Source organism: Tenebrio molitor, chromosome 5 (assembly GCF_963966145.1).
Source record: "Tenebrio molitor chromosome 5, icTenMoli1.1, whole genome shotgun sequence".
Classification (NCBI taxonomy): Eukaryota; Metazoa; Arthropoda; class Insecta; order Coleoptera; family Tenebrionidae; genus Tenebrio; species Tenebrio molitor.
The window spans coordinates 18,257,297-18,278,208 of NC_091050.1; the positions used below are offsets into that span (position 1 = coordinate 18,257,297).

The 20,912-nt window shown below is 32.0% G+C and overlaps 1 protein-coding gene across 2 annotated transcripts in view; it reads right to left on the reverse strand.

The window, feature by feature from the left end:
• Window positions 1-18,759, reverse strand: part of vg (vestigial) — a 61,245-nt gene extending 42,486 nt beyond the window's left edge. For both annotated transcript variants that reach the window (XM_069048329.1, XM_069048328.1), the window contains exon 1: window positions 18,291-18,759. In XM_069048329.1, the coding sequence (XP_068904430.1) occupies window positions 18,291-18,443 (153 nt within the window). In that variant the 5' untranslated portion in view covers window positions 18,444-18,759. The remainder of the gene's footprint in view (window positions 1-18,290) is intronic.
• Window positions 18,760-20,912: the final 2,153 nt, after the last annotated feature.

The following is a 20,912-nucleotide window of genomic DNA, read 5'->3' on the forward strand; positions in this document are numbered from 1 at the left end:
TTAACTTGATTTAGATAAAAAAAATTAACAACAATCTCACATTTATAGTACATTAACATTCAATGCAATTTTTATGACTTTATTTCTTATTTAGAAAGTTAAAATTGTTGTTAATGTATTTTTTATATTTTTGTATTTTTTAATAAGCAACAAATTCCAGAAAAAGACAGAAATCGGTGTTATCTCTTTCATCTTCTTACCTACAGAAATGACAAAGAAAAAATGAAACTACCCTTACAAAAAGCTCATGACGTACAAAATTTAAAATAATTCTTTTTTCATTTCATTTGCATTTTATATACAACTAGTTGTATCCTTCTTCCAGAAAAACATTCATTTCCGATGAGACCAACATTTAATAATTGAATTTACTCTAATGTTTTACCGGCGATGACGTCAACTTTAAATTTTTAATAAAAAAATAAGCAATAACAAGTTTTCACTGTCTTCAAGTATGTATTTTTTTCTCAACTCTAGTCAGCAAACTGACCTAAGCCTCAGGATATATCTACTGTACATTTAAAATTTAAATTAAGCCGTTTGGATAAAAATTAACAATCGGCTTCAACAATATCTAATATTTACAACGTTTTTATTTATTTAGTAATTAAGCTAATTACTGTGTGTTGGGTAAAACTTCGTTACAATTAAATGCCAAGATTATTTTTAACAATCAAACAAGTTAATTATCGGATTGACAATAATTAAACATTTTTAGTTGGTTCCTTAAATGTGAATAAAATTAATACAATTTCACAATCTTGTTACAATTGTAACTGTTTGTTCTTTATTTCGTTTTTCATTAATTTTATTTAAAAAATTCAATCATAAATTACTGCAAAAGCTAAAAATGTGGCAATTAACTCTTTACATTACATTAATAAAGTTAAGAAATTTTATTACTTGATTGGATTTTTATAAAAAACTATTTTATAATAATTTATAACAAAAACAAATTTATTTATCCAGATGCTGTCGTAATATTGCTAAATTTTTCAACACGTAAGAATTATTTTTATATTCATTTAAGTGACAGAATTTATAGGGTGTTTGTTAGAAGTACAAAAATTCGATCGCATCTTCCTAGCCATCTCGATTACTCGTTTCATCTCCGATCGAGCATACCTCAGCAAGTATGTAAATATTTGTACAAGAAATCAATCTCTACTGATGTGTCACAAATAAGCTTCTAACTTGTCTGTAGAAATATTTACTTGTTGAGATTCAGTGTTTGGAAGTAATTTCGTTGAGAGGCAATGAAAAAACCTGAAATAGTGTTTTTCCATCTGAACTCCGTTGGTAAAAAAGCGAAAAAAACACCAATCCAGAAGTCCCTGTATACCTGTCCCGCTGCAGCGCCATCATCAGAATTAATTTCGTGTAAGTTGTACCCAAATAAAAAAGTATATTCTTTCAGATGCGTTTAAAATTATTTTCTATCCGGTTTCGGTGTTGTCTAACACCGTTCGGCTTTTACTTTTGATGTCCACATCACACACAAATAAAAATCGAACAGCCATGTAGTCGCGGTCAACCTTTGATATAAAACCATCCACATTAAACGAAAATTTACATACTGAACGTGAGAAATCCGTATTTCGTTTGCGTAATTCTTTAATAGATTGTTCCAACTCCCGTCTTTTTTTTCCGTCTTCGGTGAAGGCGGACGCGTTATTTTCACATATTTTCCGGAGGTCTTGACAACGTTTTCGTTTTAACATGTCCAGTGTGTTTTATAATCGGTCGTTATTTATGCGCGATCGATTTTTTCTATCAGATATATTAGTTCTAATTAATTTGAAACATTTTTTTTACAATTCGGCGAGACGAGCTTAAAGGAGAACCCGTTTCGGTTGGGCGGCAAACGGTTCCGTGTGTCGAAAAACATCCGTTGGAAGCTCATATTTATGGTTGTGAAAGTGTAACGTACAAATTTTTACGTGTCGAGAGAAAACTTGGCTTGATGGGGGTGGGCTCTGCAAAAAATTGCAAATTGCTAAAAATAGATGCATCAGATACGAAGCTTAGCTTTCATTTCCATAGATGCAAAAGACCAGGGAAAAAATGTGGGGCGACGATGATGAAGAACAAAGTTCTCTTGTTTACCTCTCCATCAATACAGTTTGGTCGTCCAAAAAATGAGGAGATAGCAAACTTTTGTATCTCAGGTCGGTGCCTTAGTCTTTTAACTCTAGATCAAGTTTTATCCACAATAACAAAGCTTTCGAGAAATACCTTAAGATGCTGGCAGCTCAATTTCCCTCAGAGAATGTCGAATGAGCTCTAATCTTAAATTTTTTAGTTATTGGTAAGTACCAAAAATGATTTTTAAGTAAGTTAAGTGCTGCAAAGTCAAACTCTCTTACAACTGTCGCTGTGATTTGTCTATCATGGAGAATCATAAGGTGCACCATATAAAAATTTTCTTGTATCTATCAGCTCTATCTCATATCACACACGTATCACATTTCATTTCATAAAAAAGCTCTTCTAAATAAGTCTCTTGCATAAGTAGGATTTTTTAAAATTATCTGTACCTTGGTTTTCTGAGCTTCCCGAACCTTTGGTGATGTGTTAATGAAGAAACGTAGAAGATATAAGTCCAGTTCTCAATTCGGCTCTTGCCGGAATGAAATAAAATTTTGTTCCGAATCGATCTTTGTGAATGATGGACAAGGAAAATCGACATTTATATCACATGTATGGCCCTTGACAACTTGAATATACAGGATGTATCCAAAATGTGTGCCTTAATTTTAACGCGTGGCAGAGCTTGTTAAATGAAACGTTTTATCTATTTGAATTTTTTACGAAAACGCGTCACAAATTGATTTAAAATTTGGAATCAATTAGCCATGAAAATGTATACCCGCCTATTGGTAAGAGCGAAAATGTTTTCTTGTTATAGAAACAGACCCTTCTCAAAAAATTACATTGTTATAGAAAAAATTCTATAATTAAAATTAAAATTCTCATGCTTACATAAAATAGACACAAAGCGACTCGTTTGGAAAACTTTTGCGTATTTTGCAAAATGTTATAGAGATGAGTTTCATCAATTGGCGACTTTTTACACTGATTAAAATTGACATGTGAATTTCAGATACCTACACCTGTATATAATTCAGAAGTACCAAACGTCATTACTTAATTTAAGTGTAAGTCATATGGAGATCTTTAACAAATATTGTTGAGATCAGAAACTAGCCTGTTAAATATATAAATAATGTTCTCAGTTGGACATGATGAGTACTCGTTTATTCAAGGATTTTTATGTCGTTAATCAAGTAAAGGTACTTAAATTCATATTCGCAGCAGGGACGTCTACAATACGCCTTGAAGATTATAAAATAATATTTATGTTTTGATGAAATCAGTGTATGGACGAATATGTTTCAAAATTGGTTGGCAAATATCGTGCGTTCAAATGAAATCCTCGGCTGAGTAGGCGTTGGAAAAATGAAATCGTTTAGAACAGTGTAAAATTTGAATTTCCCGCCGTTTGACACGAATGACATTTGTTTATGTTTAATCGGGACATAATTGAACATGTTTGTTTTCAGCAAAGGGTGCCCTTAGATATTTGCTTCGAGAATGGGAATCGTTAAGATATTCTATTTTTAATGTAAAACATTGCAAAGAAAGAAAAAATCAAGATTTGTTTGGCTCTAAATTTTAGGTTAGCTGTCAACAGGCTCCAATAGTACTAAAATATCGGGCCTTCAAATAAATATATATTTAGAGTAGGCGTAGACGATATTCTAATTCTGTTAACAGTGTAAAGTAATTTTTGTAGGTAACCAATTATTGCCCGGAGTTACACAGGTTATATAGTAAGCTTTTTACCAATTTCATATTGTCAAATTCCGTGGAGGGGGAATAGGGAGAATACACTACAAAAATTGAAAATATTTTCTAATCTAATTTTATTTCGTTAAAATGTCAGACGTTTCTCGTGTCATTTTCTACGCTGGAAAAATGTTGCAAACAATTGAATTTCCATAGGTTGCTCCAAATATACTTACTTTGCAAACTTTATGGTCACAGTAAAAAAAATAATTTTTTTTCAGGCTTCTTTCTGTTTCACTACAGGTATCTCTTTGGAACGTATTTCAAGATTTTTCATTTTTCATTTGTTTTAATTTAACATCTTTTAACAATAATTTGCGATTGGTATTTTTGGGTAATTTTTTTATAAATTGGATATCACATACTTCAATTAATGAGGCAAGTTTAGTAAGTTTTCGTTATTGACAAAAAGCTAAAAATACTCCACTGGATTTTCTTTTGGGAGATTTTAAGAATTTTATTCTTTCGCATTCAAAATAAATTATTCTTTTTATTCAGTTAAGTAAGATAAATCATTCCATAAAAATAAAATGTCTTGATAAAATGAATAACATTAGCGAATCTTTTTTTTTAAACTTCTGGAGTGAAGCGAGCTCTGTGTTGTCATTGTCCTTAACTTACCCCCTTAGATCCTGTGTACACAAAAAAAATTGTGGTTTTCTCTTATTCCATTACATATTTCTCTTTTCTTAATTCAATTGCTTTTTTACATTCCTTTTCTTCAAGCACTGACACGAGTGTACTGTTTTATTGTTCTTTCTCCGATAACAAATCAGTATAAAACAGATGATTCCTAAACATTTTCTTCTTTTACTGGCAAAAACGTAATTTACCACTGTGTGTCTTCATTCATCACACCCCATTTTTATTCGATCTAAATGGTTGGCCAAATAAAAACTTTTTATTGAGTCATATCACGTTACGTTGTAACTCATATCAACAGATCATAATAAAAGTGAGGATATCAGCACGAAATCCGCATTTTCATTACTTTTAATCATCGGTACTCAAAAAACCCTTTATTCTCTAAAATTATGGTTAACTTTTTATAACCACAAAAAATTGTTAACAGTAAAATATACGATTTTTTCTTGCAAAATACTGGACTTGATCATGAAATCGCCTACTTAAAATTCACACCCGTACATACACACGTGACAAAACATCATGAAACTAAATTAAAGAAAATGTTATATTAAAGTGTCTAAAATCTACTAATGGCTTCAGAAATGATTTATATTTTGTAACGGTCAGGTGGACATTGCGTGCCGTACTTTACCCAAATTACTCAAAAATAATTATCAGTTTCATAACATCATCAATTTTACACAGACAGTACCCTTTGGGCAAAATATTTATGACTTCCCATAACACTCAGTTTTGACCAAACTCCAAATTAACTAATTAATAATCACCGATTTGGTCAAACAGTTCTTCTAATGAGAGCCTCCTCCCGTATAAACCTGCGATAAATAATTTCAGATTTATAGCTGAGATTTTTCTTTACGGAGAGGCCAACAACCATATAGGTTAGTGTCAGTGAACACGTTACTTGCACGTGCCAAAACTATCAAGAAACGGATACCGTTTTGTTGATTTATGGCGAAATATAAAAAGGATTAACAAATTTGCGGAAAAGTCTTGAAAGAAAATTGATCTGACCTTCAAGTGATAAAATGAGGGCGATTTATTACAGTTCATTCCAGATGCGTTTGCGGTGTTGATAAAATGCAGATAAATTAATTGTTGGTGGGAAGTGAGACATATTTGCAATATTCTTGGCATTCTAGAAATTGAGAGAAGTCCAGAATTCACGGTTGCTTAAGTGGATTATTATGGCGTTGAAATATAAATAAATAAGTGGATACCAGCATGCATGTTTCAAGAACTAAATTGGTTCGACTCATTTAAACATGTTAGATGCGTTAGTTAGAAGAGCTAAAATTCTCATCTGGGAATTAAGTAGATGTATAAATTCAAGAGGAAACACTGAAAAAGATTCGCTGCGAAAATGGCTTCATTATTTAAAATGTTTTGTGGTATTGTGGTAATTAATAATGACACCAAAATAGTATATTATGATACGAGTCTTATAAGAAGCATTTTATCGCACGCACGGTTTTAGAGCACGACGAGCGTAGCGAGGAGTGCTCTAAAGGAGTAAGTGCGATAAAATGCCTTATAAACGAGATGTCATACAGTATTTTTTCTACTTTGCCACTTTTTCAATGAAAAAAAAAATAATTTAAAATTTAAAACCGTTAAAGTTGAAGGATTCCACCCAAGGTCACGTCTGCGGTCTGCCGCGACACCACAGTATCTGTCAAAATAAAAAAATTAAATTTCACTATTTTTAGTATTACATATTATTATATCACGCCTTTTCCTATTACGATACGCAAAACAGTATCGTAATAGCATCAGTACGAACGCAAAGTAAAAAAATATAATTATGTATAAAGGTAGTAGTTACTTCTTTATTTATTATTCTAATATTTATTAGTTCTTCTCTTTGTTATTATGTAGGTATTTAATAGAAGAGAGAAGAAAAAATACCATATCGAGATTTCTTTTATTTGAAGTATAGGTACTCGTAAGTCCTATTTTGAAAAAATTCTCGAATAATAATTTCTAAGGGTAGATTCACGAAACTTTGCAAATTTGCAAATCGTTAACGAAGCGGCAAATACAATGCTTCAACAATGTCAGTTGTCATGGTTTTAAATTTGCAATGCCTTATCGAGCCTTACCGAGTTTCGTGAATCCCCCCCTAAGGTTATAAGGTTATAACCTTAAAAGTTACTAGATTTTCTTTATTTGCATATGTATATTTAATTTTTTATAAAAATTTGATTATGAAGAAAAATATTGCAAATTTATTGTCTTCACATCTACGGCAAAACATTTTTTAATAAAATTTCTTATATGTATTTATTTATTGATAATATTTTAATGTTAATTTAGTTTTGTTGTTGTTTGTTGAAATTACGGTGAAACCACTATTATCGTTCGTTCAGTGAATCTAAGCAACACCAGGCGGGGTCAGCATTTGGATGGGTAGCCGCGCGGAAACAGTTCTTCACTACTTCATAGCTTGATTACTTGATTTCATTATTGCCCGTAATCCATAGTATAAAGAACAAAATAATCATAGTAATTAAAAAGTTATAAAATCAGTATATTCCTATCACGACTACAAGGAATAAGAATAAATGGAGTTAAAAAATCTTCATTTTGGTGCTTAACAAGCTGTCTACTCTCTGTCAAATTGCGTACTAGTCATGTGAAAAAAGGCCCCAAACGAACGAGTCTCCTCTGCATAATTTATTTAGTAAAGAAATCCACTGACAATTAGTATGTTGGCAACGCTCGGTCAGCAGAATTAAAAACCATGATTGAAATTAGCGAAGAAGAAGCATAAAACAAGCGCAACTAAATGATGTATTTAATTAAAACCAGCGTCCATTCTCTCCTTTCTATAAGGTATAATTAAAGGCGATGCACTGCACGATGACATATACAAGTTCACTTCCTCGATATTTTGCCTTATTCATGTCTTTCCAAAGAAACTGTTATTAAAAGGATTGAACGAACATCGCTCGGACGAGATTTCAGCTTTTCTTAATTAATCTATAGGCTGTTCCGTAATTATGTGTCGGTCCAAGAAGAGTCTTTTATTTGTTACTGCTGTCCTGGAAAGGAAAAGATTAATTACCGCGATTTATTATAAATACAAATTCAATTTTTTTAAAAGATAATGAAGTGTTAGATTGTACAGTGTGATCAAGAATGACTGAGTCTGTTGGTAACAATTAAATTTGGTAAATTTGAAAATTTAAGCCTCTAAACAATGTACAGTATAAGTACTGTATGAAATTCTGTTAGGATACAATTCGTTAAATTGGACTTGCAGACAAACTAAAATACGTAAATACAAAATCAAGAAAAATTTTAAAAAGTTATTGCTTTGTAAAATTTGTTAAATTAAAGATTGTGCTTTGACACTGAGGTTTTATTAACTTGTCTTCTTCTAAATATGTTTTTATAAAGCATTCCTTGAATCAATAAATTTCAAATTAATTTCCTGATTCAACAAAATGTAAACCAGAATGTCGCGATTTTAAAAAAATGCTAGATTTAAGAAATTCTTTGTTTTGTAAATTGCTAAATAGAAATAAAATAAAATAAATGTTCCTACTCATTAAATAACAGTTTTATAATTATATGTATAACATATAATTAATAATAATAAATTCGGATTTTTTTTTATTGTTTATAATGGAATTACGACTTGGGATTGGAATATCTTTTTAAAAAATGAGAAGAAAATTGAACAAATCACAGTCTCAATTAATTAATTCATTTTAGAAGAGTAGGTGTTCCATAACATGATAAATATTTTAAACTTTATATTGTTTAGGTGAGCGAAATCAACAAATCAATAAACTAATACATTTTTATTTAGAACATACAGCGTGATTCTGAAATAAGTTTGGAAAAAATTCGGTAATTGGTGATGATGAAAAGAAGTCATAGACAACAAAAATTTCTTATACAAGTTGGTCAAAATTGCTAGTACGCTGCTGAGTTAAAATTGATTAATTAATTATCCTGGTCGTTTAGCAACAATATATCAAAGATAAAAGGTGCTCGTCAGTTACAAACGTGACATTAGGTACTCCGTTCGATCATTTCCATAGAAACATTTACAAAGCAGTGTGTTTGCAACTACAACTTTATTCTGGAGTTGATGTAACAATGGTTGCTAATAAAGTGAACACATTCGGACAAATTTTCCCTATTCATTGGCTTCGAAAATACAAGGATGGTTCCATCCTTTTGATTTCAATCCCAAAAATCATTTAGGCAGAATTATTTCGTGTCGAGGATACTCCACATTTCTTTTCCAAACTTATTTCAGAATCACCTGTATAGACAAGATTTTTTGAGTCGTATTTTCTGACAACGCTTATCTTCATAACAGGAATTTTTATTTTGAACCAGAAATGCGGAAATGGAAAGAACCAAGGCTTGCATAATGTCCTAGTAAAATTCTCGAGAAATAAAAACGTTTAAAAAAGTTTCCAACGTTGACCAAATCTGTTACATCCATCAAAAAATGACACTCCTTGCGCAATTTAAAAAACAGGAGCTTTCCTTTTCCTATGCATTTTAGACGCCAGTAAAATGTTTGTGAAGTTAACAGCAGTTCAAAGAACACCTTCCATCCACATATACAAAACTTTAACAGTTCTCTTATTATTTGTATACTGAGTGACTTCAAAATTATTTTCACTTCATTTTTGTTGCTTCTATATTTCAGTGGACATAAACGTTGTTTTCATGTCAAAATAATTTCCAAAAATCGTCAAATTGTTAAGACGGAAAATATGAAAATATTATCCAATTAATAAAAATCAGGAACCAAAAAATGTTCGTATAAACAGCCTGTAACTATAGAAATTAGTTCCCACATAAAACACGGAGAAGATCTAGCATTTCGTTCAAAAAGACTGATGGATGCGAGCAGGAATTACCTACCTACTTGATGTAACTTCTTAGCAGGCAGAAAGAACACTGTGGACAATGCTTCAACATTGACTTAGAAATCAGAAGAACAATACTTATTTCATTGTGTCTGCTTCAAATCAGCTAGTGGCGTAAGATTTGTCCAGATTGTACATATGGTTCCTCTCCGTAAAAAAAACTTCATGTTCCTACCCCCGGTTTGATAAAGGTTGCGACAATGCAACTGTTATAAAAATTGTGACAAGTAATGATCGGCTGAGTCCCAGGAAATCATTTTATAATTTAGTACTGAGCAAGTTTTTTTAAGTCAGAATTGAAGATACTCTTGTATCTATATTTGTACTCTTTCTTTACCTGTAATTATTTTTCTAACCAATAGTACCTGGAATGTTAAGATAACATTGCTTCCAACTGAAAATGTTACTGAACTGAACTTAATTTTCTCAAAAACATTATTTTTTGTAATTTAAAATTCTTACTGTACCTATTCCATAAAATCGCACGATCGAAAAAATAATAATAAATCGAGTATTATAATCCGTGACTATCACGGTTCAGTTGGCTACGCTAATTTAAATATTATTGTTGTCAAAGAGACATATTGGATGATTCAAAATGATTGTGGATAAGTATGGTAACTATGTATGTACGAAAATGTATGTGGCAAGTGTGTGGGTAGAATTGAGTTGACATTTCTTTGACAGTTCATAGTTGGGCAATTTTGAAAATTGTCAAATCAATGTGCAATAATGGTTTAAAATATATCTATCAAATCCACGCTTATGGAATGTCATACAAATGTCAACTCTACCCCACCCATACAGTTGCCACATAAATTTGAGACATTCAATATTTAAGACATCTAACTTAAAATGTGAAAACTTGAATGTTGTCAAATACAGCAATATTTAAATTCAGGCTGTCAACTCAACTACCACAAGCAATAATACAATACGATTATCATACCTGAAGTTTCTGACGCCTATCGTCTATTTTTGAATTTAAAAAATATTTGAATACTTTAGAAAGAATCTGACGTTCCTGGCCATGGATAACCAGTTCACCGTTATTAGTGGTTGGTATTTTTTAAATATAAAAAAACAATTAGGTATCCCTCCGAATATGTCACACAAGTGCACGCCACTGAGACAGCTATTTTTGTCTGTGCCAAAGTGGAGAGGAGGAGTGACGTTAAAATTGGTACAAGTGTGCACCACAGCGCTCGCGACCACTCATCTGTTTGCTGTATTTATAATTAAAAATGCTGTTGTACTTCAGACTTTTATATTAAATATTACATCTGACTGTGAGTCATTTTATAATTTCTCTGTGTCAAAATCTAGACCTTTTGTACATAGAATGTCTAGACATTTTATATGATGCCTGAATTTCAAAGTTTCCCACATGTGGTTATACCATATTTCTTTCCAATCTACTTATTTTGTTAGTTAGGCACTACAAATTTACTGTTTCTAAAAATCATAAAGTTTTTTATTTTCTACAGTAATTTCTTAAACAATGATTTAATGCAAAAGATCAAAAATGCAACCCAAAAGACAATTCACAAAGCAATCTCGATCCCTATTACATTATCCGTCATTATCACAATGCGCATAAAACATAGACAGCTTTTAACGTCAGCCTAATGAATGTCAAGTTCTGACAGAAAAATACCTCTCTCAGCAAAATATGATTTAATAACAATAATAAGCAATTAAAATCACAAAAGTAATGAGTAAGTAGGATCATATCGGTTCTGTCATCGTTCGAAAACCTTTTCAAATATTAAATATGAACCTATGAACGAAAAATGCAGTGAGATATAACTTTGAAAGTTTGAAATTAATAGAACACCTACTTCGATTCCTGATTTAATTTTTAAATACCAAAACACAATGAATGCTTTGTAAAGTGTATTTTGGGTTGTATTTTTACCTGGTCAGGCTCGTCATCTTACGTGAATAACCCTGTATATGTACAGGTCGGGCGTCGTATACGCGCACGCGAGAAATCGCTGTTCTAATTAAATAAAATTGTTGAAATTTTATATACCTAACTAATTATTATTACATAATAAGGTATATTTGAGAATTTAAAAAAAAAATTTTTGTTAATAAATAAGGCCTTAACAGTTTTGTTAGTTTACTGATATTAACTGTTAATTTACCTATGAAGTTTTTGCACTAAATTAATCTGTTCCTGCTAGCGCATCAAACCCTGGTGGCACAATTACAAATTTTGACTTGATTAGCTAAATAATTCGCTTTTTTATTTAAACGCAAACCAGACGCGTGATTTATGGCCCAAATGGTATAATTTGCCAACAAAAGGATCATTCACTACTAGCCGACCGTTTTGAGCCTCTTATTTACAGTTTTGCCATGAAATTGACAATTCCCATTGTCACCTAAATTTACAACAGCACAAGTAGCAGGTCATAAATAAAAATTATGTATTTTCAAAGTTAAAATGTAAAATTGCCTTTAATTCAAAATCTACTTAATTGGTGTTTTTCCGTTGATTTCGTAAATAATTATAGGAAGTGAATCTGAGTAGGTCAGTATAAAAATCAGAATTTGACTTTTTGCTAAAATTTACTTTTTATTTTTTATTTGGATGTTTGTAAGTGAAAAATTTTCAAAAAATTGTGAAATGTACCTTACTAATATCCAGGGAAGTGTGAAAAATTTCGACAATTTTATTTAATTAGAAATTAAACCTTGTTTTGTTTACGTGAACTAAACCAAGAAACAAATGAACGAAACCAGAAATACAAAAATGAAACGAACAAAATAGTACATAGTTTATTTAACGAGTTCGTGTGTAAATTGGGCTGTTTTTGGCATGAGTGGGTCAGTTACATTCTTTGTGTAATTTAACAAATAAAATAAAAATACCAAGAGCTTTTCCTATGCACTTTAGGCACCAGCTACGAGTAGATGTTTGTCAAGTTACAGTCCAAAGAACATGCATAAATAGGTCGCAAAACCAAATTTGTAACAAATCGCAATCGTTTTTTTTTTCATGTGAAAATAATTTCCAAAAATCCTCAAATTGTTAAAATAATGATGGAGAAAATTCTTCAGCGATTACTTTTTTTTCCAAAAATCCTCTTAATTGTTAAAATTATGATGGGGAATATTATTCAAATATGAAAAAAAATTCACTATGAACAGTTTTTGACTATAAATATTGGTTTGTCACACGGAGAATTGAAATTTGGTTAAAAGAGACGATCCTAAAACAAAGAAAGAAATGCCTTCTATTGAAGTACCTAGTACAAAAAATGTTTTGATAATTTTTTCCCAAACTAGATAGGGTTGGTGAATAATTTTATATGTATATCATGAGTTGTACCCTTAAAACTTAAAAAGAAGAATAGATATATAAAGCTGTATTAAAAATGATAAATCACTAGATCTTTGACAATATTGAACAAAAATCTCTGAATCTCTGAAGCTTGTAAAGGAAGAACAAAATTAAAGATTCATTATCTAAAATAATTACGATTACTCAATTAGGTACGGTTCGTCAACATTTTGTAGGAAAAACTCTTGATCCTGGAAATATGATTTAGTGCAAATTTTTTGTAGATATTAATTTTTATAAAATATGTTTACAGTTTTGATATAGGAAACCTTGTGTTGAAACTCGAGCCAACGATCTTGGCCACCTGTACTACTGCCGACCAGAAGCCTTCCGCCGCCGCTTTCGCTTACCGTCGGCAACTCTAACGGTAAACCGGCAAATTTTCGGCGCAAAGCGCACACATGCCACCTTCGGCCCAACCCGTTCCGCATAATATGCTGCGGCTATTTCCAATTTAAGCCTTAATCCGATTCATCGACTCCTCTAATAAATTATCTCGCAAATATTCGTCGCCTCACCGGACAAGCACACTTTCGAATAACATTTTCTCCGTAAATCTCCCAGATTCATTACCCACTTAATCCGTTTGATGTTGGCCACCTGACCATATACTTTTTGCTTGGCGATTTAATTGCAGACATACGGGTCAATTAAGCGGCTATAATCAAAGACGCCCGTCAGATTTTTTCGCCAAAATCACAAATTGCAAATTTACCGGCGCGCATTCTATCGCCCGAAAAAATTTCCTTAATTAACGAAACGCTAATTAAGGGTCGAATTGAGCCGTTACTTGAATTTTTGTTTATGAAGACGGTTGTAATGACGAGTTCGTCATGAATTCCGAGTGGGCCAGGCTTTCCAGAAATGAATTATCGCTCCTCGCTGGAACGGCTGTTGGTAATTCTTTTGGCGATAGGTAAATAATAAATGCGCGAATACCAGAACACTCATTTACCTGGTATAGAAGCTATTGAAGATAAACCTCAAGATTAATCGTTCTGGAAATCGCATACTGGGAAAGTGGATACTTGGTGTTTACCTCAACGACTGTTTATGTAATTTCGTTCTACTTGTTTGTTGATCGCTCCAAAACTAATTTATGGCGGTTTTTCTACACTTTTTGCAGAGAAAGGACTCTCACGTGAACCGGAAAAAATCGAACACACCCTTCATGTCATCTACAAAATTTTACACTAATTCGTATTATAATTAACGGCGAAACATTTAAAGTACACGGTATTAGCTTTATGCTTAACTGGTTGTAATGTATAATGTCTCATAAAAGAAACATAAGTTGTTATTAATAGATATTATTAGTTATTCGACGCCGTCAAATGACGTTTCATATCGGCACACCTTTGCCGTATTTGGTCATTTAATGCAGATTTAGAATGTGACAGTTCTAATGGATCCACTATTTTGGAGCACTTTTCAAGCTTAAAAAATCATATTTACACTTTCTTCGCTAACATTCTGCATTCAGCAAAGCAATTAAAACTGAAAACATTCTTAATTGGGGATAAACGTGATAAACAAATTGATTCTTGAATGTTTAAACCACATTTATTAATAATTTGTCAACACGCAAGTATTTAATGTTGAATAAATTTAAAAAAAAATTGTTTAAGCCTAGCTGTAAAATTAGGTGGGTTAATATTAATAATATCTGGCTGCATCTCATCTTGTGGGAGATACTGCTATGTATAGTACATACATACGAAGATATACAGTAGTTATGGCTTAACCGAGTTTTTACGGCACTATCAGATATAACATAACAAGTGGTGTAATTATCATGGAACATATCTACGAGTGAAACCGAACTGTAGTTTCGAGGATCCCAGGGATGAGCTCAAGGGGCTGCTCCGGTTTCACGAGTCGTATCATCTACAGGGTGCCCATTTTATCTCTTCCCGCCTTACGGTTTAGCCATAGGCAACACATAATACATTGCACAGATATCTTGGCGGCAATTTTTTTTTTTTTTTAATAAGAAAGATAGTTAGCCAAAGTGAAACATTTAATATGCCACAAAGTGACATAACGCCTAACCTAATACTTTAAACTAGAGTTCCTCTATTTCCAAATTTTTGAAGTGTTTTATGACTGATGTCATTTATAACGGTAATATTCAATGCAACCTTTTGAAAATTTTCAAAAACATTTTTTTTTAAACATAGCAATCACCGAAAAGTAAATTGTGTTGCCTATTTTGTAGTTTTAAGGCGGGAACCGATAAAATGGGCACACTGTACTATTAATCATATCACGAGTTTATATTTGATAAGAGAATATAATGAATTAATAAATGAGGAACGTTTAAATCCATAAATACACGCCACTAGATTTGCTTCTTGATAATTGTATTTTTGGTGATATATTGATACATATCTTGTTTTATATTATTGCTGAGATACACTTTTATTATCCACAGATAGAACATAAATTATATTCTCAACTAGGATATCACATTCAGCGTGACAAATTATTACGTCTTGGATTTTGCATTATTTGTGATAATTCAAGTTTTGATTTAAATCCAATAAAATGTCAAACTTTTTGAAATTATGACGTATTATTTTATAGACTGTATCGGGTGTGTTCATTTAAATTTATGCTCAATGTTGGCGTTGATGAGTCGATTGTGAACGCACCACCGTAGTCTGCAGAGTAATAACAAACGCAAAAAGTGAGGTTAGATTTAAGTAGCTGATCCGTGATCTGTAATCCGTGGTGCATTCACAATCGATTCTTCAACGCCTACTTTGAGGAGACATTTAAATTTTAATATATTTTTGTCTATTTAGGTAGATATAGTTGAGAATATTTTAATAAAAACAAATAATTACTAAATATAAATTGTCCTCAGTCAGAATTAGAGAAATTTTATGCGAAAATTAATTTTAAAATACCTATATGTTTTGTCCATTTAGATGACAAGATTCTGCTATCTCTCATGGTACAACTGAGTATAATTCATCGATTTCTTCCATACCTAATATGATTTTTCAATGGGGCTTTCATATTCTACACTCCCAGAGATCCAAAGACTTGAAAGTGTTCCTTCAAAAACTTGATTTATTACTTTATACTTGAAACTCCATATTACAAAATTAATTAGAAATGTTTAAACCTTGACAGGATTTTGTCAATACGCTTGACTACTTAAAATTTTCAAAAACATTTAGACACATGGAAACCCATCTCAAGGCAATTATTTAAAAAATTTCATTAATAACATTTTTAGCTAGTCTTCTTTAAACAATATGCTGACAAAAAAGAGAAAATTTCTTTTGACAAACATTTATCACAGTGACAGTTTCTATATATTGCTGTTGTTAGTTTGATGTCCCAGCCATTTCGTTAATCTTGATTAATGTTGACCGCGGTTTACGACACATGACAACAAGATTGTGCTATCCCTCATCATGCAACACCAATAAATAGAGCAAAATCAGACTTAAATTCATTGATTTCTTGTGTAACATTACTCTTGAAAGATTTTCTTTTGCAACAAGATTGAAAACATGGAGAATTTCTTGTAAATCATTTTAATCAGTTTAATACGGTTTAGTATTTATAGAAAAAGGTAAGTTTTCCTGCGGTTCAGCTGAAGAGATATCGACTTCCACAAAATGTTTGATTAAGATTACTACCTACATAGAACTAAAATTTTGTTTCATGTAAGTGTTGTTTAGAAGATTTACTTTTTTTGTCTTGTTTTGGGGCAGATTTTGAGAAACTGACTACAAACTCCAATTATTATGTAACAACCAAGTCTTTTCCCTAAGCAACAGCAAATTATTAAAGCAACTGGTTCATTTCTGATAACGTAAAATGCGGAAACCACATCATTGGCTCAATTAAAATTTTTGCATACTTATACTTACAGGTACCTTAACAGCTAATTACTGTCGCCAAGTTAATTAAATATCTTTTGGTTTAACATAAACCTTAACTTAAAAAAAAAAAAACTTTAGAAACATTTTTGTCAGTACCTATCTATTTTACAGTTTATTCTTTTTTGTCTTTTTCTTCAGAGTGATTTTTATTGTTTTTGTATTATTTCCAGAATGTTACATTTTTCTTTAATCGACAACAAATTGTTACTAACAACAAAAGTGCTTGGCACTTGTCGTTGCTTTCTTCTTAGCATTCACATCCGCTTCTAAATCCGGTACGAGAGGTTTTTGCCTAATTTAAATAGAAGATTAATAAAAGAGACTTATGGAATGTATTCGAGTGTTAATCATTGTGATCTCGACCGAAGCACGCCATTAACAACATATCGAGATTTTTAGATAAAACCACCTAGAAAAATAATGTTCGTGAATTAATTGTTTGAGATCTTGTCCATTGACATTCGCCATACTCTTCCAATAACTTATCTCCCCGCAAGAAAATAAACAAAAATCAAAATGACAATACATCAACAATAAAATAAATAACAGAGCGTTCCAAGCATTTGTTGAAAATGTCCTGTCAGCGTATTTTTTACACATTGATTTATAAAAGATTATCAATGATGAAATAAAAAAAGAAAATTTATTCTCCTAGCCACACCACTTAACAGTGGTATGCGGTAGACTCTTCGGCAGGAAAATTATCGTGATCCCACTAAAACCAAAAAAATATGTTTGCATAAAGTACTCAAAATTTTGCGCCAAAAACTGTAAGAAAAATTGCTCTGAATTAATACTAGTTGCGTAATAAGCGACATTATACCTATTGGCCAGCATTGATTGGTATTTCTAGTTATAAATTTCCTGTTATTAATGGCGAATAATATTCGTCTGACATTATTTGTCCGTCATAAATCAACCAAGATTCTTTCTGGGAGACAGAAAGAAGCCAAAAAATCCAGGCGCCATCTATAAATCGCCTTTTTATGTACAATTTTTGGCATTTTTGGGCTATTTCCTGTCTTCGGTTATCTTTATTTCCGACAAAACAAATGGGTACAATTTGGTGCAACATTTTCGGGCCACGACAGAAGCCCTATTTCATTCTGTACCTACGAATTAACATAACATGAAACAAAACTACTCATTTAAATTAATTTTGCAAAATTAGAACTCTCAATTTTTTAAAATTTGTATACCTAGTCTTGACATTAAAAAAATTTAAACATCAATTAATTAATTTTGCACTTTACATTTAAATTTTCCGACAAAGTTAAACGACGTATCTGATGTCCTTGATTTTTTCAGCCGATTTAAAAACACACTATAAATTAAGGTAACTTCAATAATAATTTTTATTTATATTCCATTTAGTGTTTCCTTCGGATTTGATTTAACCGAGTGGAGAAGTCTATTAATGGACTAAACTGATAATCACATGTTCCCAAACCAGTTTGTTGCCAAATTTTGTAATTTATGGCCACACTACTTTCGGTTTAGGTCGATTCTGATGGGATTAATATGCTAAAGTCGTTACAAATTTGAATTAGCTTTAATTACTGTTGGACCTGTAACGTTTCCAAATCGCTAATTAGCTTTGACGACCTTTGACCATGTCCGGCTTAAGTCGAGTCGACTTACCCTGTCATACTGGTGCGCGGCACCGAAGGGAGAACTGAAGGGCCCAGTCCTTGGCACTGGATGAGCCGACACTGGCGGCGCTGCTCCGGCCCTTTGGTACAAGTATGGATAATACGCTTGGTACATAACTTCAGAACAACTCATTATATACATATACACATTGCAAAACGATCCAGACGCAACACTATATTATTGCACCACTCCCCCAGCTTGTTTGTAAAGGGCGAACAATCGACTCGCGGACGAAACAAAATCGCCGAAACCGTCGGCAAAGGGCACTGCGACCATTCGAGTCACCACATCACCGTGGCCGATTATCACATCTTGCCACTGGTCATGGTGGTCAGTTTAAGGGTGCATACTGCGATTTGTGACAGTTTCGTCGGCGAAAACACGTTACGTCACGGTTGGAAACACGACATACACCTCGTACAGAACCGGTATTGGGACTAACTCACTATCCGGAATAAAAATTCCTTACCCCCTGTATCGAGACGCTCCGCCCATTTATCCCCACCACGGTGTTACGCCCTATTGGCATGATTATAACATTCCTGGGATATTGACCAATGGCGGCGCGAACAGGATATTTGGGAGCCAATAGCTGGTGGGTATTTAAAGAAGTATGCAGACCGCCTATGCACGGTTTTATATCAAATAATAGTTACAAGGGGTTATGGAGGCCATACGGAATTATTTTTGTGCGAGAATTATCGCGACTCTGGAAGGGTGGCTGACAGATGGATGGTTTGCACCCAGAATATGGGTCACATGACCAGACGCTTCCTAGATATTAATTTAGAAAATTAATTAGATTTTCATATATTTCACAATTACAGTTAAATAAGATTAACTAACTAACATATTAAGAAAGAAAATTTAACATATGGTGAAAGTGCCACTTTAATAATATGATGAGTGTTATTTAGATACCTATAATTAGGTATTGAAAAGTATCTTTAGTTGAAATTTAATTCTATAATATAACCAATTGTCAATATTTCCTGTAATAAATTACAAAAAGTTACAATACCTTCATTTCACAAGTAAATTAATAACGAATTATAATTTAATAATGTTAAGTGGTATGAGATAATACTATCTACATATTAGTATTAGAGCAATTATAAAAATACAAAATGTAGGAATGCATATAATTAAATTACAATGAGTTATTTAATAATTAATTGAAACAATTAAACATATTTAAAGGTTTAGCCTTTGAAACCTTAGGCCCTTGGTGCAAAGAAACAATAGATTTTATTAATGTCATCGGAGACCGTCTTATCGCGGAATCAGGGGATTCAAAATCTAAGAAATTCCTTTTTGAGAGGATTTCCCTTGCCATTTCAACGTGGAAACGCTGCAAGCATTCGGGGCACTTTTCCAGATTCCGCATTATTATCGGAAATTTTCGCATTGTAAATTAAAAATGTTATTTTATGTTAAATTTTAATAAATTTGTCAATTTTTTTAAAATTCACTGTTCAGAAATACATAGTATGGTTGAAGATAATAAAACAATTCAGGTATTTTCACATAATTTTATCATGTTAAATTAATTTTAGCATATGGTATTATTGAAATAAACGCATTTTGATATTCAAATTTGTATTTGCTTCATGATTTACGACATACCTAATGTCCCAATATCTTAACAATAAAATCTATTAGGGGATCTTTATTGCCACAGCAGTGGGTCCTTTACAACTCTATTCGTAAAATGGAACAAATTCGCCTAAGCAGGTCAGTTTTACAGGGTAGTCATTGTTAAAGAAGATTTACAAGAGCACAAGCTAAGACTACCAATAAAAGCAATGTTATCATTAAAATTGATTTAATCCAAAAACTGTTTCGAAACGGATTGCAGATATTGATTTTATACGCCATTAGCCACATTGTGATACTAAAATTTAAACATGATTTTTTTTTTAAACATTTTTTTTTAAATATCTGCTCATAAAAACTAATAAATTATACCGGCCGAAAATAAAATTTTCGACAAATCAGATCTGTAAATTTCACAAATTTTCTCAATTCTTAAGGGTCATTTTGTCACCGGCGGTAAAAGATGAATCACCCTGTATATTACATTAGGTATCGTTAGAGACCATTAAAAGATGAATAAAAACCTGGGTAGAAATTGAAGAAGGTCAGAGTTCAGCGAGAAAAATGTTCGATTCACTCACCACAGCACATCACAAAGTGTTCTAAAGTCGACTAAGCTTTATACAATTTACACAAAAATATTCGATTTTACAATGCTTAAATTAAAATGTTTAGATGCAGTGGCCTCGATGTTTTGAGGTTGAATCCGGGTTCTGCTCCTCTTGGAAGTCCGGTCAGGTGAATTCCGGATTTTTGGAAGCTTCATCGTAAAAAATACGCATCTCATATACCTACACATAAATTTATGAATAAGTAAATAAATATCACCATAAACACGTTCTCATTGTTTGCATTTGCATGATTGCAGAAAAGAACCAGATTATACTTATACCTATAAAAGTTAGACGATCCAACGAATTGGGGCTGACAGACCCGTATGCGTTTCTGTCAAATAATAGCTTTCGAATTAAGTACTTTAACTTATTAGTGTAGAATAAAATTAACAAAAAGTTA